This window comes from Mustela nigripes, chromosome 4 (assembly GCF_022355385.1).
Source record: "Mustela nigripes isolate SB6536 chromosome 4, MUSNIG.SB6536, whole genome shotgun sequence".
NCBI classification, from domain to species: Eukaryota; Metazoa; Chordata; class Mammalia; order Carnivora; family Mustelidae; genus Mustela; species Mustela nigripes.
Genome location: NC_081560.1, coordinates 26185799 through 26211905, shown reverse-complemented (window position 1 = coordinate 26211905; position 26107 = coordinate 26185799). Strand labels below are relative to the sequence as shown.

At 34.5% G+C, this 26107-nt stretch overlaps 1 protein-coding gene across 6 annotated transcripts in view; it reads right to left on the bottom strand.

The window, feature by feature from the left end:
- The window catches only part of POT1 (protection of telomeres 1), a 77856-nt gene that overhangs the window by 28604 nt on the left and 23145 nt on the right, over positions 1 to 26107 (bottom strand). For all 6 annotated transcript variants that reach the window (XM_059396479.1, XM_059396480.1, XM_059396476.1 and 3 more), the window contains exons 5-10: positions 23934 to 24047; positions 23125 to 23172; positions 21812 to 21926; positions 7128 to 7258; positions 3500 to 3790; positions 385 to 540 (exon numbers count right to left, since the gene is read on the bottom strand). In XM_059396479.1, coding sequence (XP_059252462.1) covers positions 385 to 540; positions 3500 to 3790; positions 7128 to 7258; positions 21812 to 21926; positions 23125 to 23172; positions 23934 to 24047 — 855 coding nt within the window. The remainder of the gene's footprint in view (positions 1 to 384; positions 541 to 3499; positions 3791 to 7127; positions 7259 to 21811; positions 21927 to 23124; positions 23173 to 23933; positions 24048 to 26107) is intronic.

The following is a 26107-nucleotide window of genomic DNA, read 5'->3' as shown; positions in this document are numbered from 1 at the left end:
CGCCTACTTGTGATCTATCAAATAAAATATTAAATCTTAAAAAAAGTTTCTTAAATTAATGAGTACAAAGTTGTAGGTTAGATTTTGAAAAATCAATTAATAAAGCTTAACATTTAAGCTTACAAATATTTTATACAACCTCATCCAAAAAATTTTTCCTGGAAATTTCCAGGGAATTTAATTTTACTTTAAAAAAGTTGTTAAGCCACTATAACTTAATGCATCTTCCAATAATTGAGTTTTTTTCTAAAATATTTTATAAATTAAAAATTAAAGAAAAAATAAATTTGGAGTTAATTTCTAGACCTCAAATATCATCTGTAAATGTGATTTAAACCGCATTTATAAAAACAAAGAGAGCAAACACTTGCTACTCAACATTACCTTCAGAGATTTTGCCACTTGAACATGATTATCATAGACTAAAATGTCTACTGTCAGATTCTGCAGCCGATGGATATGACTTAAATCTCCTTCAAGTACAAGGTCTTGTATTAAGACTCTCCAAGATGGGAACGGGGTCCTGGTGCCATCCCATACCTGCCATGATAGGATAGAGCAAAGTTTAATGATCATTTTGTGTAACTGTAAAAGATTTTTAAAAGAGTTTTATTTGCTGTTAATAATATAACTTAAACGTCAATAAAGGTATTCCCCCCAAATACCGGCTAAACTTTAAATATGGTGTATATTCTGATTGTAAAGGACTGCTCAGATATAGGACAATGTAGTAAATGTAAAGAGGAAAAAAATTCACACTACTTAAAAAAAAGTACTAACATATGGTTGAATTTATCCTTCTTACCATCTTATATATAAACCCTATGACTATGTCTGCTAATTTTCTTAAGTATAAATCCCTAACTTTTAGAAATGTATTCTAAACTTTGCTCATTTTTTCACTTTGTTCTAATTCGGAAAAGGCCTTTAAAGTACAGATAGAAACATTTGGTTTATGGTAGAGGCTACGAATTCAAATGCCTGAAAATCATGGGTGCTGGAAAAGGAAAAGATATATTGGATTGCTATGTAAACCATGTTAAGACAAAGGGCACAGGATGAGTAAGTATGCACTACATCACCCCCAACATGTCAGCTAGCTTGTGTTGTGCTAGGCTTTTAAGACACTGCTACACTTTGTTATAAAGGGCATGGCAAGAGACATCTGGCATGAGGTAAGAATGCCTCTGTATGTAAGAAATTTGGCTGGACAAGAGAAACAGGCTTACTGAACAGAAAACACTGATTTTTCTACAAGTGAGGTTGTCTGCCAGGGTCAGCTTACAGAGGAAGTATTCAATAATGTTGGTGACTGTGCCAAATTTCAAATAAACAATCGTTGAGTTTGGGTCACTCACTGTTCCCTAGATTATTCAAAGAACCAGAACAAACACTTTGGGAATAGTTACATTATATGTCCCAAAAATTTTTCTCCCCTTGGAAACTGTTCCTTCATTTCATGTATACTGTTTTTGTGACTTCAAAATAGCTTTCTAGACGAAGCTACCAGTCTTTTGGGGGAGGAGCTGAGAGAATAGAGTGTTCCTACATTATTTTATGCTTCAGTTTTAATCATTTACAATCTAGTCTTTTTTTTTCTTTTTTAATAAATTCTAGAACTTTTGTAATTTTGTATCAATACTTAATCTGTTAGGAATTTGTATATTTTATAAATAGATCTGACTCCGTTTTCCAAACAGATAACAATAACTATTCAACAATCAGTCTTCATCAATCTGAAATGATGCTTGTTTATCATGAATATATTATTCATACAGTGTAGAGTGGTTTTTTTTTTTTTTACAATTATTTATTTATTTGAGAGAGAGAAAGAGAAAGAGGGAGCACAAGCAGGGGGAGTGGGAGAGGGAAAAGCAGGCTTCCCACTGAATAGGGAGCCTGATGTGGGCCTCAATCCCAGGACCCTGGAACCATGACCTGAGCTGACTGAACTTTTTTTTTTTTTAAGATTTTATTTATTTATTTGACAGACAGAGATCACAAGTAGGCAGAGAGGCAGGCAGAGAGAGGAGGAAGCAGGCTCCCCGCTGAGCAGAGAGCCCGATGTGGGGCTCGATCCCAGAACCCTGGGATCATGACCTGAGCTGAAGGCAGCCGCCTTAACCCACTGAGCCACCCAGGTGCCCCAACTTAACTTTTTTCATAGCATGCAATTACTTTTTTAGAGTATTTCACGTGCATATAAATGTGCCACTTTCAACTTTAAAAACTTCATCTTTTATTCAGGGATTTCTATCTTCCCCATTCTTTCAAAAGGGCAAGGTATAAATGATGATAAAGCTAAACCCAATACTCGTGCTTCTGTACTGTTTCTTATCCTACTGTTTGAGTCAGATAGGAGCAGAAATGAAGCAGTGCTTGTTTAAATGTATTCTGCATATGATGGGTAGATGTGGATTAATATCAGACAACAGACTTTTTCAGAAGCTATTCATGAGTCGGGGAGCCTGGGTAGTTCAGTCGTTAAGCGTCTGCCTTGAGCTCAGGTCATGATCCCAGGGTCCTGGGATCAGACTCCTGGGATTGCGCTTCCTGCATCAGGTTCCCTACTCAGCTGGAAGCCTGTTTCTCCCTCTCTCAGTCTTCCTGCTTGTGTTTCCTCTCTCACTGTGTCTGTCAAATAAATAAATAAAATCTTTTTTTTTTTAAAGAAGCTACTCATGAGTAAATTGAGGTAGGTACAAACAAATATCAGATGGGTCTTACATTACTATTTATTTACTTATTTATTCAAGATTTTGTTTATTTATTTGACAGAGACAGAGACAGAGAGATAGGGAGCACAAGCAGGGGGAGTAGGAGAAGCAGGTTTCCCGCTGAGCCTGATGCGGGGCTCAATCCCAGGACTCCGAGATTATGAACTGAGTCCAAAGGCAGACGCTTAACAGACTGAGCCACCCAGGTGCCCCTTACATTACTTTTTAAAAATTATGCTGATATATATTGCATGGAATACTGGGTGTGGTGCAAAAACAATGAATACTGTTACGCTGAAAAGAAATAAAAAAAATCATGCTGATTTAAAAACAAAACAGAACAAGAACAAAAATAAACACTTCAAAACTATCTGTGATCTACCCAATGAAACAGGCAGTGAAATGACATGGGAAAAGAACCCAACATGAATTAGCCAAATAAGTAAATAGGAAGGCTACCCTGACAGGGAAGCAGAAATATGAGTATGTAGAATTGCAACTAAAATATAACATAAAAAACAACTTTATATTTTATTAATACTAATATTAATAAATAAAGCATAAACTATATTTAAACCATTGAGAATGCTATTTTTCTCTGAAAGTGTAAGTTCAAGAGTAGAGTTGCATGAATACCAAGGCTTATCAAAAATGGTAAGTTAGACTTAAAGTTCTTAATACAATACATAGTATGCACATTTATCCCACCAGAATGAAATATAAGCTCTGTTTAGATATGTAGGTGGTGCTAATTTATAATTTCAAGTGTTTAAAATACCTACCTTTAGAAGAAATGATGCTCCATCCACTTCTGCTTTGCCCAAGAGCTGACAAGTCAGGTCAAAATACTGCAGTGGTTGAACATCACACAATTTTACCAATGTCGAAGAAGGTGAAATATGAGTTGATGCCCAAACACGTAAAGCTTCTACCATTTTGTGGTCCTCGGTGGTGAAGTTAAAATACTTGCTTGAAGTACGAGGTATGATAGGAGCTCCCAAAGTTCCCTCAAATGTCAAAGATGCAAAGCCAGAGCTGGTGATACCCTGAGTCTCCTTTTTATACACTTGGATCTAACGAAGTTGGGCAAAGCAGAAAACAAAACAGCTTACTGACAGAGAACCCCAAAACTCAAGAAATTTGAAAGATTATAAAGTCTCGCCAGGATAGTTAATAGAGGATATGCTTATTTAATATATTTTACTTAATTAGCACACAAAATTATAAAAGTCAACTGGGCTGTATCAAGATTCACAAGCGCCATGTAAACTTAGAACACTATGTAGTATTTATTTCTATTTTTTAAGGTCTAGGTAGTTGGCTCCCTGATCCTACCAGGCTTGCACTTTTACATTTACTTTTCTTACTAGCGTATAATTTACAAAGGGAAAAATAAGTAAGTGACAATTATTTATGACCATTACAAAGTAAATCAGAATGCTTAAATACAAGACTTCAAAGTGAATAAAAAGCAGGGAGGCGAAGGTGTCACCGGTCTGGCTGAGGACCAAGATAAGCCACAAAGATTGGCTTCCGAATTCTGAGGCCTGGCTGGGAGATGCAGGTGCATTTACCATGGTTACATCTTCTTCATTAAGCAATCTTTTTATCCTTATGAAATTCCCCCCCCCTTTTAATCTCCCTCAATACTCCGTCTGATATTAATAAAGTGCTTTCATTTTCCTTACGCTTATTGTTTGCTTGGTATATCTTTTCTACAGTTTTACTTATAACTTGTTTGTGAAGTCTTCATTTCTTGTAGGAAGTTGGCATTTATTCTTTTTTTATTCAGTCCAATGTTTAGTCCATTTACATAAAATTATTGATATGATTATATTTAAGTCTATCTTATTTGTTTTCCTTTTGTGTCCTTTTTGCCTTTTAAAAATTGTTTTTCTGTTGTTCCTTTCCTGTGTAATACTGAACTTACTAGTATTGTTTACCTCCTCTGAGCTATAAAAGAATCCTTATCTCAAAGTTTATTTGGAATCAATATAGTTCCACTGTATCATCCCTCCTTTCCATGTCATATTTCCCACTTGCCCATATACCATTTTACACTTAAAGTGTAATAATCTTTGAAGGTATGTACTAACCCTTCGGTGGTTAATTCCACTTAACCACCTTAACCATTCTTTGTGCTATCGTTCATATTCTTCTACATATTTTAATAAACTCCATGTTTACTAATGTTACCATTTTTCTTTTAAATAGTCATTTATCTTTTAATGAAATTATGGGAAGAAAAACTAAACAGTGTCTTTTATCATTTCCTTTGTTTTTAGTTATTTCCTAACCATCAAGTTTCTGGCTGGTAGCATTCATTTTTGTCCTGACCACCATCCTTTAGCATTTAATAGTAGTAAAGATATGCTGACCGTGGATTCTCTCATTTTTGAAAAATATTTTCTCTTTCTACAAAATTCCAGGTGAATCAATTTTCTATCACCACTTTAAATTTATCATTGCTTTGTTCCTCAAGTGCCATTAATTCTGATAAGAAATCAAAGATGGCTCGTATTACAGTTTCCTATACGGAATGTGTTATTTCTCTGCCAGCTCATTTCAAGTTCTTTTTTCAAATCTTTTACAGTGGTTTCACAGGGATTTGTTTAGGCATGCTTTGCTTTGTGGTGCCATGCATGGAGTGCATGGAGTTTCTAAAATCTGTAAGTCAATGTTTTCCATCACATTCAGAAAAATTCTGGTCATTCCTATGTATTTCTATAAATATTTCTGTTTCCCATTCACACAGTTTTCTTGTGCATCTCAAATGATGTTTCACAATTTGATATCATTGCACAGGTCCCCAGGGTTCTGTCAATCTCTTATTTATCCTTATTCTTCAGATTAGATAAATTCTATTGGTCTATGTTCAAGTAAACATGATACAGCTAATATATTAAGCCTAGCCAGTAAATTTTTCATTAATAATAAAAAATTAATATATATTCACTAAAAGATATGTATTAGACTGTTTATAGCAGCATAATATCCTCAAACTGAATGTCCCACAGAATATATAAATTCTGATGCATTCACACACTTAACAATGAAAATGAACAAAGTGAAACTATATGCAGTAATATGGTTGACTCACACAAGTATAAGCCAGACATTAAAAAACCAAAACCTAGGGGCACCTAAGTGGCTCACTGGGTTAAAGCCTCTGCCTTCAGCTCAGGTCGTGATCCCAGGGTCCTGGAATCGAGCCCCACATCGGGCTCTCTGCTCAGCGGGGAGCCTGCTTCCCTCTCTCTCTCTGTGCCTGCCTCTCTACCTACTTGTGATCTGTCTGTCAAATAAATAAACAAAAATCTAAAACAAAACAAAAACAAAAATAAAAAACAAAACAAAACCTACAGTCTATTCTCTTTAAAATAAATAGAACTGAGAGATGCATATCCTACTTCAGTTAAACAACAGCAAGAATAACAACTAAAAACATGAGGAGGGAAGAGTGCACTGTCTGAAACAATAGTATGTAAGAAATAAGTTATTTTTTGAAGTTGGGATAAATTTGCTACAATGATAATATTTCTATTTCCTTTTTAACTTTACACAAATATTCTCTATTATTCATCTATTCTCAGGGAAAGGCACAAGAGATAAAGAAGGTAATTCCCACCAACACTCAAGAGAGAACACACCAGAATATTGTGTTCATCTATGGGCACTGCACTGACCATGAGGGACATAGATAAACTAAAGTATTAGAAGAAAAAAGACAACCAAGATAATGAAAGAACTTTATGGAAACCCACATAATAAGAGGAAAAGATGAAGGGATTGAAATGCTTAAACCCTAAGGGATTTAAAATATTAAAGTATTTAATTTAAAAAAAAAATCACATACTATTTGATAGCTTAACCTTCATATTAAAGGTTTCCTTACATTCAGTTGATAGCATAATTTTAAAAGTACCAACATATCTGTTCATGTTTTAACACATTTTTCATAAATGAAGTTCAACTTACTTTGATTTTATACTTAATGTCTCAATGCTTTTCAGTGTACATGAATTAATACAACAAATGGAAAAATAATACAACCTCTCAATCACTGTATAATTATTTTATAAAAAAAAAAAAAAAAGCCCTGTTGGCTTAGGGTGTTTTTTTGTTTGTTTTTTTATAATCAGCTCTACATGGAACCCTTCAGAGCATCAGTCCACATTCAGAAGTGAGAAGACAGGCTGCAACGAGGCTAAATTATGGCATCTAAGGCATTTCTTGTGGAGGGAGGGCAGGCAGTTTGTCCAAATGAATATTAATATTATTTATATTTGTTCTTGTCTCTTGAAATGCTTACTGCCATGTTCTACCACAGCAACTATATAATTAGGGCTAACTAGAAAAATACACAGTTCTCTTCAAACAGATATGAATTCTGGACAGTACAAACTATACCTTCAACCTATGAAAGCGAACAATATCTCCATTTTTATAAATTATTGGAAGGGCTTCATAATTTCCACTAAAGAGCAGGCAGGTTAACTTTACATTTGTCTGGTCCACAATTGTTACAACTGAGCAATAATCTGGAAAACACAAAAATATTTTACATTTTAGTACTTCAAAGCTTTTGACAAAGTAAGAATATGGTTGACTTCAAACCACTAAACAAACTCTTATCCCTCCTTTTAATTAAACCTTCTGAGAACAGGATCAAAATACAGAGACAGTTTCTTGGCTCTCAAAATGCACTGCCAAATTATTCTGCAAGAGTATTCCACAAAAATTAATTTTAGAAAGTTTAGTAAAACAAAACTAAAATTCTTAATTAGAATAAATTATCTGGAGGGGTAGTAACTTTTTTATTACTTCAAAGTTTAGAAATCATGAAGCAGATAAACATGTTCAATTAAAATATAATTTATAAAGTAAATGTAATTAAAATTGGGGTGAAAACAAAGACTAGAAGATATTTGAAGCAAATGTGATGAAGAGTCAGTATACTGCCTAAAGATTCTATAAAAACTGCTTATAAAGCCCAGGACTTCACTGTGACTATGAAATTCAAAGGAACAAACAATTCATAGAAAATTATAACAACAACTCAAAAAAAAAAAAAAAAAGGATTTGCTAGTTTCTTACAGAAGATTACACGTTAGAACAAGAAACATATACACTTTAGCTGGCAAAATAAATTAATAGTTGCAATGTTATGAAAATGAAAATTTCAAATACTGGTGGTAGTAAAAACTGTAAGAGATGTTGCCTTTTGATATGCATGTTCAGAAAGTTGCACACTGAGATAATGTGTTGCCTTCTAGTGTTACCTAGTACCATAGTAATTACAATATCAATATTTGAAGAGCATCCACCCAGAACAGTGAAGGAAGAGAGGAGAAGGGAGTCAAGGAACAGGGGAGAAGATAGCACTATGTTTCAGGAAGATGGGAAAGCAAAGGGTTAGGGAAAAAAAGTAGAGGGGAGACAATCCAGAAGATAGCATAAAGTGGCTACAGTGAAGATGGGAGTCATTGGGATTAAGGGTGGAAGTGAAAAGCAGAGCCAAAATCAAGGTTAATTAAAAGTTGACACACACAACAACTGTTTCAATAACCATGCGACCTCTATTGCCCAGGAAAATTATTTCAGGTTGGGAGGCAGAATATTTAAACCGACCACATCCAGGAACACAAGCGGTTTTTCAAGGACATTTCACTGATTAACCGGTAAGTACTAAGGCTTCTGGTGTGGGGGTTACCACCCAGAATAAGTCCCTCTGCATTACCAGATTAGGGAGCCTATAGCCAGACAGGCAGCTCTCTTCCCACCCACCCCACAGTGACATTATCAATCAAGGCGCCTTATTAAAATTCTACTTGTTTTGGATTTCCCATTCCAGGAGGAGATAAATAGGAAAAACAATCTTGAGAAAGCACAAAGCTCAGACTTCAAGATGTACTACAAAGCTGCAGTAATCCAAAAAGTATGGAAAAACAAAGTACTTACATATAAAGCAAACAAGATGAGTGTGTCTACAACCTAGAATAAACCATACCTACATTTTAAAATATGAAGACAGTAAACAATTACCAGACATAGAGCAAAAGATGGAAGGAAGGAGGGAGGGAAGGAAGGACAGACCGACAATGCAGAGTGGAGGGGAGAGAAGAGATGGAGCAGAAGAGAGCCGGAATGGAGGGACAGGGAAAAAGGAACGAGGGGAAAGGGAAGGAGAGAGGGGAGGAAAGAGAGAAGGAAGGCGGGAGGAAAAGAAATTTGCTTCTTTGAGGAAGGGGAAATAATTTAGAGAACATTAAAAAAACTTAAAATCAAAATCTTGGTAAGCATCTTCAAAGAGTAAATAATATTACATCTCATTTCTTAATACATCAGCAGGATCCACTGAAGCCAAATTTATATTCTGAGTTTGCTTTTTCAGTAGCTCTATTTGTGAGGAGTATTGTTTCAAGACATTTTTCTCGTAGCAGTCTTAAGAAAAATTAAAGATCAATTTTATTTATTTTTAACAGAATGACACTCCTTTTTTGCAAGTATCTTATGGCTCTACTGTACCCTTCTATAAATCCAAGATGCATTATAGAATCTTCATCATCTCTATTCCTGATCTCATTTTTGTTTCCAAAAAATGACTTGGTGGACGGCAAAAGACACCATGGGAAACTGAGAATAGGTCCACTATCTACAGAGTCTTTATAAGGCAACCCCTAGTTTTTGCACTGCCTTCCTGCAAATGAAAAAAAGCCTTTCCTTTTTCAAACAGAAATATTGCACAACTCAAAAAGCTTTCCAGAGGAAGTTTACTGAGCCCAAGAGAGGAGAAGTCTTGGGTGCAACCACACATGCATCTACATCCAGCCTTTTCTTAAAAGCCATCAGAAAGAGGGACACAAATGCCACTTGCAATGTACACATTGCTTCTCTAGACCCTTCCCTCTCCCCATTGCCCCAGTATCTGTGTCACGTTCAGTTAGGGTGGTTGGGATCTGTGTCAGGTTCAGAGTTGGGGTGGGAATGGACTGTGGAGAGACAAAAGCAACCTCAGGGGATGCCCAGAGAGCATTACAACAGGTATGTGTGTGCCACATGGGTAAGGGCATGCTCAGAATTCTGAGTGGGTAAACGGACTGGCTCCATGCGCTGTGCAGATTTGTGTGGAAGAGGGCAGTCTCCAGCTGCATCAGGACTTGAGTGACAAGCCTAAAATCGTCACACTTGCATGTTTTCATATAAGTGACTATGTGGATGAAAGTGGCATCTCCTTACATGGAGCATATTTGTACACCACTTATCTGAGCTATCATACGCTAAGTCGCTGTTCCTTACTTTTTCTCTTGGCTTATTTTTTTTTTTGAAAGTATCATCCATGACTTTTACCATTTATGATTTCAAATTCTTTAATATGATTTTTATTAACAAAGAAAGAAGGAAACAAAAATTCAGATTCAAGAAAACAAGTGGCATTCAGAAAAATCTGTCCAGAGGTGCCTGGGTTTATCCAACTCTTGATTTTGGCTCAGACTGAGATCTTGGGGTCTTGAGATTGAGCCCCAGGTCAGGATCCATGCTTAGCAGGGAGTATGCTTGGGATACTCTCCCTCTCCCTCTGTGCCCACCCCTCCCCCCACAGATGCAGGCTCTCTCTGAAATAAATAAATAAAATGTTAAAAAAAAATCTGTCCAATAACTAGCTCTCAATAACAAAACAAGTAACAATCTAAATGACATATTAAATAGCTTTCAGGTTCTTTCAATTAACATGATTCATGAGTAGAAACCAAGCTACCCAGTTTAACAAATACTAACAAGGCAAACTGCTAAATGTTTTATTTTACTGCTTCAAGGAAGTGAAGTGTCTTACCAAATAAATAATCCATCAAAAAAGGCTACATAAACTAATAAAAATAATTTCTTTCCCAATGCCTCATTTTAACTTATTCCCAAATGTAGGAAAAATAACTTGTGAAATTACAACCAACTTACAACTTTATATTTTAACAATGAAGTTACAAAATTAAAAGACAACAGTCCATTTTGATAGTTAACACCAGCAGGAAAGTTAGGAAGAATAGAAAGAGCTTCCATAAATCAGTATTCTTACCTAACCTACCTAAATAGTGCATTTAGGTGCTAATGTAATATAAAAATAAATATAAATTACTTAAAATACATTTTAGGATATTAAAATATATATTTAAACTTGATAAAGACTTGACTTTCATGCTTTAGTAAGACTTCATATGTAAACTGCTGACAAAGTATTTAACTTTTAAGTTCATGTAACCTGATTAAATCTGGAAAAGATAACAAATGATAAATTAAGTCCTATATTCTGCAATCTTGAGTAATTCACCTAATTTCATCAGCATGATTAAGTGTAAATTGCCTTGGAGTTTTATAAGGGAAAGCTGGTAATTCATCCAATCAAAGAAGCATGCATGCACGTACAAATTATACAATCCACAAGAAAATTCCCCCATGAAAGTTGTTTTACCTCCTTTTTATCTACTATAGCACTGTTTATAAACCAATCAGTATTCCAGTAAGTTTCCATTTATATAAAAGTTTATTACTGAAACACCCAAGGAAAAGTTATAAAAGCAAATCACTGAATCAAGACAATTTATATACTACAATCTTATAATTTCACAGGGAAATTTTATATAGTAGCACTTGCTTTTTTTTTTTATTTTTTAAGATTTTATTTATTTGAGAGAGAGGAGAGAATGGGACAGAGTGAGCATGAGAGGGGAAGGTCAGAGGGAGAGGCAGATTGCCCACTGAGCAGGGAGCCCCATGTGGGACTCAATCTCAGGACTCCAGGATCGTGACCTGAGCTGAAGGCGAGGCACCCAGCACTGGCCTTATTATGTTGGTGTGAAATTACATAAATATCCCCTCATGTTTTGTTTATACTGAAAAAGGTAATGGAAGGAAGGAAAGAGAAGCATAAATATTATGCTAGAAATATACATACCAACACTGAAAACAGAGCTACCCTATGACCCAGCAATTGCACTACTGGGTATTTACCCTAAAGATACAAATGTAGTGATGATCCGAAGGGGCACGTGTACCCGAATGTTTATAGCAGCAATGTCCACAAGAGTCAAACTATGGAAAGAACCTAGATGTCCATCAACAGATGAATGGATGAAGATGTGGTGTACATATACAATGGAATATTATGCAGCCATCAAAAGAAATGAAATCTTGCCATTTGCGACGATGTGGATGGAACTAGAGGGTATTATGCTTTTTTTTTTTTAAAGATTTTATTTATTTGACAGAGAGATCACAAGTAGGCAGAGGCAGGCAGAGAGAGAGAGAGAGGAGGAAGCAGGCTCCGTGCTGAGCAGAGAGCCGATATGGGACTCGATCCCAGGATCCAGAGATCATGACCTGAGCCGAAGGCAGCGGCTTAACCCAATGAGCCACCCAGGCGCCCTAGAGGGTATTATGCTTAGCGAAATAAGTCAATCAGAGAAAGACAACTATCATATGATCTCCCTGATGTGAGGAAGTGGAGCTGCAACATGGGGGGCTTGGGCAGTAGGAAAAGAATAAATGAAACAAGATGGGACTGGGAGGGAGACAAACCATAAGACTCTTAATCTCACAGAAAAAACTGAGGGTTGCTGGGGGGAAAGGGGGGGTGGGGTTATGGACACTGGGGTGTGTGTGTGCGGGGGTAGGTGTGTGCTGTGATGAGTGCTGTGAAGTGTGTAAACCTGGCAATTCACAGACCTGTACCCCTGGGACTAAAAATACATTACATGTTTATAAAAAAAATCTAAAAAAAAAAAAAGATCTCTCCCTTTGCCCCTTGCCACACTTTATCTCCCATTCTCTCCCTCTCTCTCCAAAACAAATAAATACATAAATTAAAACAAAAATAAAAAACAAAACCCACAGAATAGACAGGTATGTAGGCTGATATTTCATAAGTTCATAAATGTTATTCTGGAATTATGTTCTGGAGTTTTACATTTTACTCCATGTACTGAGCAATCACAATAGATGGTATTCCTAGGTATGAGGATTTATGGTAATACTTTAGCAATGGTCTCTATCCTCACAGAGTTTGTACTGAAAATAAGAAAGACAAAACAATTAGAATAATTTTTTAAATAATTATAAAAGTATACTGATACTAAGCAAAATGAATACATGCTACAACATAAATGAACCTCAAAATCATTATGTCAAGTGAAAGAAGCCAGAAGCAAAGACCACATGCTGAATGAGTGCATCTATATGAAGTGTCCAGAAGGGGATAGAGACAGAAAGCAAATTAGCATGGATACTGCAAATGCAAGCAACATATTCCTCCAAGTCTTAAAAAAATACTGAAATGATAAATGAAGAACTAAAAAACTGAATTTAACAATTAAGACTGTATTATTATATCTCCAAAAAGTTTATGTGGAGATTTCAGCAAATACTCTAATGATTTAAAAATTGGACAACATCTGAATAGTCCTCCTCTCAGTTAAGGAGAACTATCACAGGGTCACATATTGTGAGAAGAAAATGCATCTTAGGCTCTCTGATAAGTGTTGCTTCACAGATCTTTATGTACAGGTATGTATATTGTACATGACTTACACATCACATTATTTAATAAATGCTTTTAAAATAAGTGAGCTGCCACCAAAAAGATCATTTTGCACTACATACAAAACAAAATTCCAGGAAATATATGCAATTATCTGTTTTTAACAATATGAAAGAATTTTAAGAAAATCAGGGCTACTGTTTTTCAGATCTTATAATGGATGGAAAAGCCTCTCTAAAAAAAATTACAACTCCAAATGCAGGTTAAACATTTGTATTTCAAAGACCATCAGTACTCTAACTAAAATGCCGGGAAAAACATCTTAACACTTATGACAAAAGAGACTAATATCATTAACACATAAGAAGATTCCAGAAATTGCTGAAAAAAAGACAACCAAACTGAAAAAGAGTATACATTTTGATTTTTCTCAATCATGATTTGTAAAGTGGAGAGAAAGCAGTAAACTGAAATAGAACTTAAAAATGCAGATGGAAAACAAAGCAATTTGTAACTTGAAAGTAATTTTTGTGAACCTAAATATTACTATAATCCATTTTACCTGAGAAGTAATGTAGCAAAGCATTCCACTGATAGCTGCTTAAAACATTTTATCTGTAGTAATTCTGAGTACATCATCTTTTAAAGGCCAACTGCCAACTATATTATAATTCTATCATATAAATAGGGTTACTGGTTACATATTTATTAAAAATCAGTTCTACCCTTTATAGAAACCATAAATACAAAATATACTTTTAAATTATGGTCTAGAATATAAACAAAGTGTACAGCACAAAGTATCCTAAGTCTTTAATAATGATCCCTGAAAAAGACTGCCACAAGAGCATGAAATCATGTATCAGTACCCTGCAGACATTCCATTGCTTAAAATTATACTTAAGTCAACTTCTTCAGCAGTTAGCTTTTGAAACTGAAAGTCCACATTTTCATTATAAAAGTCTGACAACTGCTGTTGCAATTCCAAGATTTGGAGTGCTGGCCTCTTCTTCCTCATCTATCCACATCCAATTTATCCTCAAAAGTTCAGCTCAAATTCAGTACCTCTTAGAAGGCTTTCCCCTGTTAGCATTAATCTCTCCATTCTCACTCCCAAAGCACTCTGCTTGCTTCTTTAGTTATAGCACACAACTATGCCTTAGCCAGTTGATTAAATTTAGGTCTTCCTCAACTCCCTCATGATAAACTCTGAGAGTTTATCACTTTATCACTATGGACAACAACTAAGTCTAGTACAAGGCTGGCAAAGAAAATGTTTAATTAAATGAATAAAAGCATGCAACCTAAGTTATTAGAAAGAATGAGGAAATAATAGTACTGGTTTTTATGACCCACTAAAGCAATTCTAATTATAAACTAATGAAACATAAGGATGGTTTTCTAAATTAGCAGGCTAATAATTTCTTAGAGGAAGAGGTCATAAAAAAAGACTCAGTCCTATGATATGAACTAAAAGCCAGATGGAGACCTCAAGCTTCATCACAGTCATTCCTGAATATAAGCAAGCAAGCAATACAAAAGTTCAGAGACAGGGGAAGAAAGGTCTTTCTCCACCTTCATTTTCCAAGTGGAAACCAACTTCTTACTGTCATGGACAAAAAAGCAGGAGAAAGTAATGAAGAGAGGCTTAGCTCACCTCTCCAAGGCCTTAAAGAAGTAAGTAATGACTAATCATGCCCCCTAGATGCCTTCCATTCCTGAAAGACAGTCAAGAACTTGTGAAGAGTCTTATCTCACTCAACTAGACATAATTTTTTAGCTCTTGGGAAATGGAAAATTCCATGCCTGCCCAATCCACAACCTCTAGCCTTTAGAAGAGGTAAGTAAACTCACTGTTCAATAGTCTATCTTACATAGCCAACAATAAGTGCAGAAATAAAAGTTGAGTCTTAAAAATTGAGGAAAGACTAAAAACAAAGTGAAATCATGAACAATTATAATCACTGTATTGTTATTACTATCTGTCTTAAACATTCCTTGAGGGTAGAAACAGTGTCTTAGATATCTTTGCGTTTCCCAAGTCTAGTGTAATACCTGGACTTGGGAAATATATATATATATATAGGGAAATATATATATATAAAATGTCTGTTGAATAAACGAGGAAATGAGTGAATGAAAAAAAACTATAAATTTATTTATTTTAAAAACCATGCATTAAACCAAAAATATATTTGTGGTTTTGATATTGGCTGAATATTCATAAGAATATTTCTTTTAATATTTTTTTTATTTATTTGTCAGAGAGAGAGAGAGTGAGTGACACAGGCAGACAGAGTGGCAGGCAGAGGCAGAGGGAGAAGCAGGCTCCCTGCCCAGCAAGGAACCCGATGTGGGACTCGATCCCAGGACGCCGGGATCATGACCTGAGTCGAAGGCAGCCGCTTAACCAACTGAGCCACCCAGGCGTCCCTTGCCTGAATATTCAAATAACATAAGAACATACTATAGATTAGTAGTTTGCAATCTGGACTTCAGAGGAGGGGGGCATGAACTTTTGATATGGTATGTTTAAGTCTTTAGGCATGCATGTGCATTTTTGTGCGGCAAACGCTACAGCTGTCATCACATTTTTATAAGGGTAAAGGACTCCTAAAGGGTTAAAACTTCCAAAGATATACACAATTCTGGACTTCAAGCTGTATTACAAAGCTGTAATCATCAAGACCATATGGTACTGGCACAAAAACAGACAAACAAATCAATGGAACAGAACAGAGAACACAGAAATGGACCTGCAACTCTATGGTCAACTAATCTTTGACAAAAGGAAAGAATATCTAATGGTAATATCTAATGGTAAGACAGTCTCTTCAACAAATGGTGTTGGGAAAATTGGGAGAACCACATGCACAAGAACGAAACTGGATCGCTTTCTCACGCCATACACCAAAATACATTCAAAATGGATGAAAGACCTAAATACGAGATAGGAATCCATAAAAATCCTAGAGGAGAACACAGGCAGCAATTTCTTTGATCCCAGCCACAGCAGCTTTTTATTAGATGTATCTCTGAAAGCAAGGGAAATAAAAGCAAAACAAAACAAATGAACAAAAAACTCAACTACTGGGATACTTCATCAAGATAAAACCTTCTGCACGGAGAAGTAAATGATCAATAAAACTAAAAGGCAACCTATGAGATGGGAGGAGATATTTGCAAATGCTGTATCAGATAAAGGGCTAGTATCCAAAATCTATAAATAACTTATCAAACTCCACATCAAAAAACAAAAAAATCCAGTCAAAAAATGGGCAGAAGACATGAACAGACATTTCTCCAAATAAGACATACAGCTGGCTAACAGACACATGAAAAACTGCCCAACAACTGATGAATGGAGAAAGCAGCAGCAGTATGAATATGTACGTACACACACACACACACACACACACACACAATCAAATACTGCTCAGCCATCAAAAAGAATGAAATCTTGCCATTTGCAACAATGTGGGTGGAACTAGAATATAATACGCTAAGCAAAATAAGTCAATCAGAGAAAGACAAATATCCTATGACTTTAATCATATATGGAATTTAAGAAACAAAACAGATGAACATAGAGGAAAAAAGGGAAAGAAAAGAAAAAACAGAGAAGGAGGCAACCATAAAATAGTGTGCCTGGGTAGCTTAGCGGGTTAAAGCCTCTGCCTTCAGCTCAGGTCATGATCCCAGTGTCCTGAGATCGAGCCCCACGTCGGGCTCTCTGCTTAGCAGGGAGCCTGCTTCCCCCTCTCTCTGTGCCTGCCTCTCTGCCTACTTGTGATCTCTGTCCAATAAATAAATAAATAATCTTTAAAAAAAAAAAGACTCATAACTACAGAGCACAAACTGAGGGTTGTCAGCAGGGAGGAGCATGAGAAGATGGGGTAGCTGGATGAAGGGCATTAAGGAAGGTATGGGATGTGGTGAGCACTGGATGTTATATGTAAATAATGAATCATTAAATTCTACCCCTGAAACTAATAATACATACTATGTGTTAACTAACTTGAATTTAAATAAAACCTAAAAAAAAAAAACCAAACCAAAAACCTTTCAAATATGCATTATAAATTTTAAAATATAAAAAATATAATTAATATACATGTAATTTTACATCATACTAGATGCTTTAATCTCTCTTTGATAAATAAGAAGTGTCCTGGATCTAATGGAACACCAATGAGTTATAAATTATTCAGTAATTAATAAATTCTCTTTAATGTGGAATATGTAGTTCGTTATACTTTTAAAAATTAAAAGATACTACATAATCATTTAATATGCAACCAATATTACTCATACAAAAGAAAATAATCAAATAATAATGCTAATGACATTAATGTATATATGTCAAATCATTCTCCTGAGTGAAAATATTTTTACACAGCCAAAAATAGCATTCTAGAGCTAGCTGGGATGTTCTATAGACAGGAAAAAACTCCCAGGGCCCTATATCTTAGCACCCTATCCATAGACAGGGTCTCTCAAAATTCCAGTGCTTTGGATACTGCTCTAAAAATTTGATTATAATGCTCAGTTTGTGGCTAAAAGAGGTACCGTTTTATAAGATAATGAACAGCAAAAGAAAGATGTGCTTCTCGAAACACTGTAACATCCAAAACTGTTCAAGATTAGTCAAACTGCTTTCCAAAAATGGAGACTTTTAATGGGAGGTAGGTATGAAAATCAAGTAATTTTGGAACATAACGCATTCCTCTGGTAGGCTAGGGAGTAACAGGCAATGTGCCAAATCATGTGGCACAAAAAGGCTGAGACCTATAGAATCGCAGAGTTTGGGGAAAGAAAAAAAAAAGGCAGGAGGGAGCAGAGGTGGACAGTCAAAAAATGATATAAATATTTTGGCTATCCTCTCCTTTCCTCTGGATTCGAATATTAGAAAAGTAGCACAAACAGAGTTCCCTCTACTCCTCCAGTTTGCTCACAGAATGAACAGGCATTATGATACTGATAACAAGCAAGGACAAGCCACATACTATTAAGCCAGGAAGTATTTTATGGCCAGCTTACATTGATCTTATTTAGCAAGAACAGACAATAGGAACAGAGTAAATGTGTCTCAAGCTTTAAGAAATTGGAGGCTATCTGTTAGAATCTGAGACAAAGCTAAAACTAAACTTCTTAACAGACATTAACTAAAGAAATATGTTATCTGTGTAAGGCAAAAACTGACATACCCAACTGTGTCTAGCCAGTTCTCTGAAGCAAAAGTAAAAATGAGGCTTTCAAAGATAATTATAAAATCTCAAAATCCTAAGGCAGCAATGCCCTTGCCTTCATATAAAAGAGGACATATTATGTACCCCTGATGAATCATTATCAAAATCAATTTTGATGATGCAATTACCTTTTACTAAACGTTGTTTCCACAATCCTTGAGAAATTCTCAGTTTTCATGATGAATCTTATCACAATTGAATAAGAAAGAATGTAATTATCTATACTGTCCTTTTAACAACAGGACTGACAGACTTATAGAAAAAAAGCTACAACTTCTCCAAGACTGAATATAAAGATTGGGGAATAAACATTTGCTACCAGAAATAAGACAGCAGCATGTAGGTCATATATAATCACTATTAGAATGGAGAGGAAGGTCTTGAAGAAAAATTTTAGTCAAGAAGCACAAAGGCTAGAGTGCACCAAATAGTCTCGGTAGCAATGAATTTAACATTTATAAAATAAATTTTAATGAAAAATTCCAGCTAATGATACAGAATAGAATAAACTTCTTTCCATTTACCTAAATTTGAGCTGCATAAATGTAACTTTCCTCCAAATAACCAGTTATGTACCTCTGGATGTAGTATTTAAAATTGTGGTCCCACATTTGCAAAATAATATTGCTTTATGTAATACAAAAAAGGCAGAGCTGTGGATTGTTCCTGCACATTTATTCTGGTACATCTCAGTAGTAATACTAATGAAGTTGATCCTTTCCTCAACAGGAAAGTGTTATTTGTCCGACTCTCCTACAGCATGTTGAAGGATGAGTGCTATCAATAGAAATAAAAAGTGTAACTAAAGTTATGTAATAGATAATTTTAAAACTTTACCCTTGCTGGCAGTAAAGACATGTGACTGAGATTCAATGAATATGTTGTGGTAAAATTGATGGCATTCATTTTAATTCAGTATCTCAGAAAAAATAGAGAAACATATTATCGTCGTATTAACAGATGGTTCATTACTACTCATGAATTTTTTTATTAAGGGACTGGATCCAACTAAACGTATCTGATAAAGACACAAAATATATATGAATATATAATAAAAATAATAGTTCCCTAAGGCTTTCATTATATACACATGATTTAATAACATTGTCAGAAGAAAACATGATTATGCTGTCAAGTAATAACTTAAAATTAATATTGAGTCATCAGTGTTTTAAAAACAACTATCATTTCAGTCTACACTATTATTTGTTATTCTTGAATACATTTGTTGATTACTTTAATAAAAACTTTCAGTGACAAGAATTAGTGATGTAGCAAGTTCAAAAAGTTTTTAAGTTCTATCTTTTACCAAGTCAGATGGACATAACTGGTAGTCATGTAGCTTCTTCATAAATTCAGCAGGCCAATTAGAGCTGCCAGATAACACTTACAACCAGAAGAGGATCACAGTGATCACACCTTTATAGCAAATTTACAGAATATTAAGATTCAGGGGACAATAAACTTGATGATGTAAACAAACCACCAACATGAACATATGCAAGTAAATACTGAAAAGTATGAGAGCTTGGAGAATGCAGACTGTGGGGATAAAGTCAAGTCAAATGAAAATATCTGAGAAATAAACACTTAAACAGTAACTTCTCTGCTTCAACCTTACTGTTTAACATTCCCTTTCTGCTAAAAGAGAAATCACCAGAGTTTTCAATAACATATCCCTCTGACGCCTTCAGACTTAGTTGCCACCTATTTCAAATTTCTCTGGATTTCATAGTCTTCAGTCACTTTCACAAAGTCTTTCCATTGTACATTAACAAAATCCTCTGACTACATGAAAATATGATGTTTCCCTCATCTCCCACTAAAGAGTACACTTTGAGTTCACTCCACAATAATAAAATTTACATATATATCATTTAATAAAATATTTTTTAAAATATAAACTCAATGTGAACATCTTTGTGTTTCTAGGAAAAACCACGGCACCTGGCATGCAGTAGATAAAGACAGTATTTCATCAACAACACCCCTGTGCATTTTTAGTATCTCTAAAATATGGCTACATCTTAAAATTAACAGTGAAGCATAACTTAATTGGCAGAGCTTTTCTTGGTGATACATAACAGTGCCTTTTACAAATGCTGTTTCAGGTTAGATTAAATAGATTAGTAACTGTTAAATTTCAGTTGAACTGAATTAAACCAAGGTAAAGCTATATGGTGTCTTTACTAAATTAACCCTCAGAAAACTGAAACTCATGTTTTTTTATTCTTTTCTATGTCAGTCTGTTTAAAACCAGACTGTTTAAATGGTTTTAAAAACCTGTTTAAAAAATAAATAAATAAATAAATAAAGCTTGTATTTTATAGAATTAGTAGGTTATATCTTAATCGTCTTTAAAAACAACTGAAGTACTATGCCTTTTGACTGAGGTGTTTAATTTTTTTACATTTGAAGTTATTACTGGTAGGAAAGGACTTAACTACTGCCATTGTGCTAACTGTTCTGTCTTTTAGCACTTTTGCCCTCCGTATTTCATTGTTTTTTTTTTAATGTAGCGACATACTCATTTCCTTTTATGTATCTTCTGTAAGTATTTTCTTTCTGGTTACCATGGAGTTCACATAAATCATCTTAAAGTTAGAACAACCCATTTTAAGCTAATAAATATTATATATAAAAACTATACTTCTACTCCTCCTCACATATACTTTGTTATTAACGCTATAATTGGTATCTTTTTATATCGTGTATTCATTAACATGTTCACAGGTACTTATTTTTTATATTTTGGTCTTTTTTAAGTTCTATACCAGAATTAAAAGTGACTTACATACCACCATTATAGTACTAAAATACTTTATATTTAGCCTATGTCATACTTTTATATGCTGTCATGTTGCAGTTTAGCATCCTTTTCTTAATTTAGTCTTTGGAATCTAAAGACCATACTTACTTTATAAGTGAAAATGGCCAAAAATGTGCATATGAATTATTTGGCAATTATAAATCAGACCTGAGGGGTGCCTGGGTGGTTCAGTCACTGACATGGCTAATGCTGGATTTTGGCACAGGTCATGATTCCATGGTGCCGGGACAGTGCCCTGTGTTGGACTCTATGCTCAACGGGGAGTCTGCTTGAGGATTCCCTCTCCCCTTCTCCCTCTACAACCCCTGCCCCCACTCAACATGCAACCATGTGCGTGCGTATGCTTTCTCTCAAATAAATATTTAAAAAAATTAAATAAATGAGAATTGAGCTTCTAAGACTTAACAGTATTGAAGGAGCTATGTTTCTGAAACCAAAAAAGCAGCTCCAGCCCATTAAAATCTTTACCAATTTTAATACCTACCAGTTCCTTTGCTTAGATATGGAGGTTTAAAGAACTTCACAACACCATAGACATTGACAATTGTACCACCCTTAAGTTGATTCAGGGGTGTATATATATAATGTGTTGCTGGAACCTAAGAAAGCGAAGACAGTGAATATATCAACACTAAGTATTTACATTTTAGAATAATTTTATAATTCAATTTTTAAAATAACAACCAATCTAATTGCAGTTTTTTCCTTTTAAGTGTCTAAAAAGAGGATATAGCCTGAAAAAATTATATATATATAATATATATATATATATATATATAATTATATATATAATTCATGAAGAACAAACAACTTCTTGATTATAATTTGTCTTTCCATGTAAATAAGCTAGTATATACGTGCAGAGCATCTAAGTTATAGTCTAATAGATCAGAATATCTGGGATTGCTGAAAAAACATTTTTACCAATTTCATAAGTTCTTTCCTTTATTTCTTCCTTATATACAGGTTTGTGGATGTTTCAAATATTTGAAGCTGAGCAATGTAAAATAATTTTGAGAAAAACTAATACCTGCAGCTAATTCATGCTTTTAAAAACGTATATCAACTCTTTTATTGGTTACAGTTTCTTTAAATAACAAATTTGAATTATATTTCCATACAGTATTATTCAGAATTGAAAAGTTGTACCCTATAGTCATTGTTAACTAAAACAAAGTTCCTGGACTCTGTCGATTAGAAACAAAAGGTTTAAGAACATAGGCAGAAGGTAAACTTTATCCTGAACTTCATCATATATATTACCCTTTTTCCAGTTTTACTCAGCTACATGTAGCTCACCTATAAAAATGGGAACCTTCCTATTGCTATAACAGAATTTTTTAAAATATTAAAAATAGATAAATGAAAAATGTATCACAAGTATAATAAACCTCTTAAAATTAATAATTTGTAAATCACAATTTGGCACATGATATTGTTTATAAATATAACTGAAAAAGAAACAAAAGTATCCGCCTGAGGTTTAAAAGTACTAATCCTAGTATCTTCACAAAATAAAATGTTTTCTCTTTTAATTTTTTTATGTGTAGCTTATAGAAAATACCAACAGATATTCCAAATAAAAGAACAACCAGTTATTAATTACTAGGTAAATATATAACTCAAATTTAACATTATTAGGTATCAAAAAGGTAGATATTTTGTTTTCCCATTATATTACTATTTTAAAAATTAGACTATAAGTGGATATCATATATATACAAAATACATACATGTGTGTTATCTTTATGTGTGTGTGGGTGTGCCTATTTTAAATTAAACTGAGTATTATCTTACCAAAGACATTGATTCTGCAGAAGAATCTCTGACAGATTTAACATAAACCTGAAAACAAAGAAAGAGGATTTACTTGTATACGACCATCCTCCAATGTGATTACAGACCTTTAACTGCACCAAAACTACACACTTAACTGCGTAATATTCAAATTCACTAGAATAGCACAAAACTATGCCTTACATTAAGACTGACATGTGCAAAACTGTCTAAGATTCAGTCTAATCCATTAATTTCAGTATCAGAGGATCACCCCTAGCCCATATTTTGTATACTACAGAAAAACAGGCAGATGGTAGCCTGCAAGCACAGGACTTGGCCCAATTCTACTTCTCTGACAGCCTTGACCAAACTGATGGTCTCCATGTGTGCACATGCACACATGCACACACACAGGGCCTGTGGGAGGAGGGGTGAAGTGGGAAGCAGAGAATCAGCATCTCTGTAAAGAATAAAATAGAAGGAAATCAGTTTTACCTAAAAAAGGGCACTTGATCAATTTAAAGTGAAATCAAGTAGACCACCAAAAAAGGCTGATGATGTAAGAGTAAAGAATGAGATCTAGAGTATCTACAAAGTTTTAAAAATTCCATTAGTAAATTATTTTTAAGGGATCTTTCTTTTCTACCTGGAATCATTCTAAACATAAAGCTGAAAAGAGAATTTTTGCTTTAAACTTAAAATATTTAATTAAAATAATTCAGTCAGGCTAAATAGTTTATCTGCAGATTTACAGAAATTCTGCTCCAATTCCATCCCCTTACCTCATTAAAACCACAAAATGATTGGACTAAAAGTTATACACTTACATAAACAGTTGATCTGAGGTCTTCAAATGCTTTCAAAAATAAGCGATGTTTACCATCTCTGCTTGTAGGTGAAGATGCCGACAACACAGTAAATCCTGCTACTGCAATGGTGTCCTATAGAGAAAAAATGGTTTTAAATCATCAATATCTGCAATTCTGAATGTCACATAAATGCTTATTTTTATTATTATTTAAAAACAGGAGTAATTTCTACAACATGTTAGTTAGAAAACAGGTTAATGCCTCCTGAATATAAGACTGAGACTACGACTTCCTCTAAAAGGGCTTCAACATAGTTCTAGACAAGCATAAAGTCTCACTTCACAGACCAGGAAAACACTAACTAAATCACTCAAAAATTTTTATTTATTTAGTGGGACTTCAAAAATCCATGTGTATCTCAATTTATATGAATAGGTTTGCAGAAATAATGAAGAGATAACAGATGATCCAAAAGTATTAAGAATGAAATTTAAATGAATTTAAAAATTTAAATGAAACTAAATGGCAGAGTTGAGAGACTACATTGAGAAAGACATGCCATTAGTATTAAAAACTCCATACTGTCACAAAGCTAATACATGTGCATATAAATCCAGGGTATGCAATAATATACGGTGTATATATATATATACACATATATATATATATAATTATTATCCTACTCTTCTAATTTTAGCACCAAAATCTTAAGATACATTAAAAACTCCTGGGTTTTAGGCAGCTTCCTTCAATAATCTTAATTTCTACCAAATGGAAGTATCCTGCATTACAGACTTGCTTTGCACATTTGAGGAAGGGTCTGGTGTCAAGTCCCAGGATTCTCTATTTAGATCCATTAAACAAGGCTGTGAACACCCTGAAAGACAGGGGCCATGTCTTTTTTTTTTTTTTTTAGATTTTATTTATTTATTTGAGAGAGAGGGAGAGAGAATGCACTAGAGCAGAAGCGGGAGGGAGAGGAAGAGGGAGAAGCTGGCTCCCAGCTGAGCAGGGAGCCCAACACAGGGCTCCATCCCAAGACCTTGAGATTATGACACAAGCGCAACACAGACACGGACGCCAACACAGCCACCCAGGTTCCCCATGCAGGGTCATGTCCTATTCTGCTCTATATTTATAAGGCTTGGCACAAAGTAGGCCCGCCATTAACAAACCGTGACTCAAAATATGGATCTTATATGGCCTTCCTAAAATCTCGAGCCCTGTTCAGAACTTTTAGCTCTGCAACTTTCTACATTTTTCTTTCTTTACATGAGACTATGAACATAACTGTGTTTGTGCTGATAATGCTAAATAACCACAACTCTTCACATACAAATGGGAGAAAATATTCCTTCTCACTGAATATTGTTTTGACCATGTTTTTAGGCAGTATGCATGTATGTATGTATGTATTTGTCAGAGAAAGGGAGAGCAGAGCGCGCACACACAAGCTGGGGGAAGAGCAGGCAAAGGGAGAAGCAGGCTCCCCACTGAGCAAGGAGTCCAATATGGGACTCAATCCCAGGACCTTGGGATCATGATCTGAGCTGTAAGCAGACGACCCTTAACTGACTAGGCCACCCAAGCATCCCCAGGCAGTTTTAAAGGGGAATAAAATAAAAAGTAAGCTTGCTTCTGGAATATATTACTCTTAAAACTAAAAAAAAAAGCAATGGTTTCAACTGCCTAAAACTTCTGATTTAAATGAAAACTTGAGATTTTAGTCAAATATTTAAAGTTATTTAATCAAACTCACAGGGAAAGATAAACAGAAGTAGGGAAGTTTTTCAGTTCTAAATTCTCTTCAAAGCACACACAAAAAATAACCTATCTCATGTTATTTTCTATTTTACTGAAAAATGTCTTAAATATTATATGGAAAGAAATACATAAAATGCAAATGTTAGTTGTGCAGATGAACATTTTTCTATTTTTCCATATAATCTAAACTTAAGGAGTGTTTATTTTATGATGGAGAAAACATTTTAAATAGAAAAAATCACTAAAAGCAGGATATCAGCATTCATAAGAAAATTTTCTTCTCTTCAAAAGTCTAATTCTATTTCAATATTAGCAATATAATTCAGTAGAAGGCTGTAGTATAACTTTTCCTCTAGCACAAATTTTACAACATAGAAATAACCACCAAAAATATTTAAGAAAACTAATGTGTTTAATTTATATTTCTA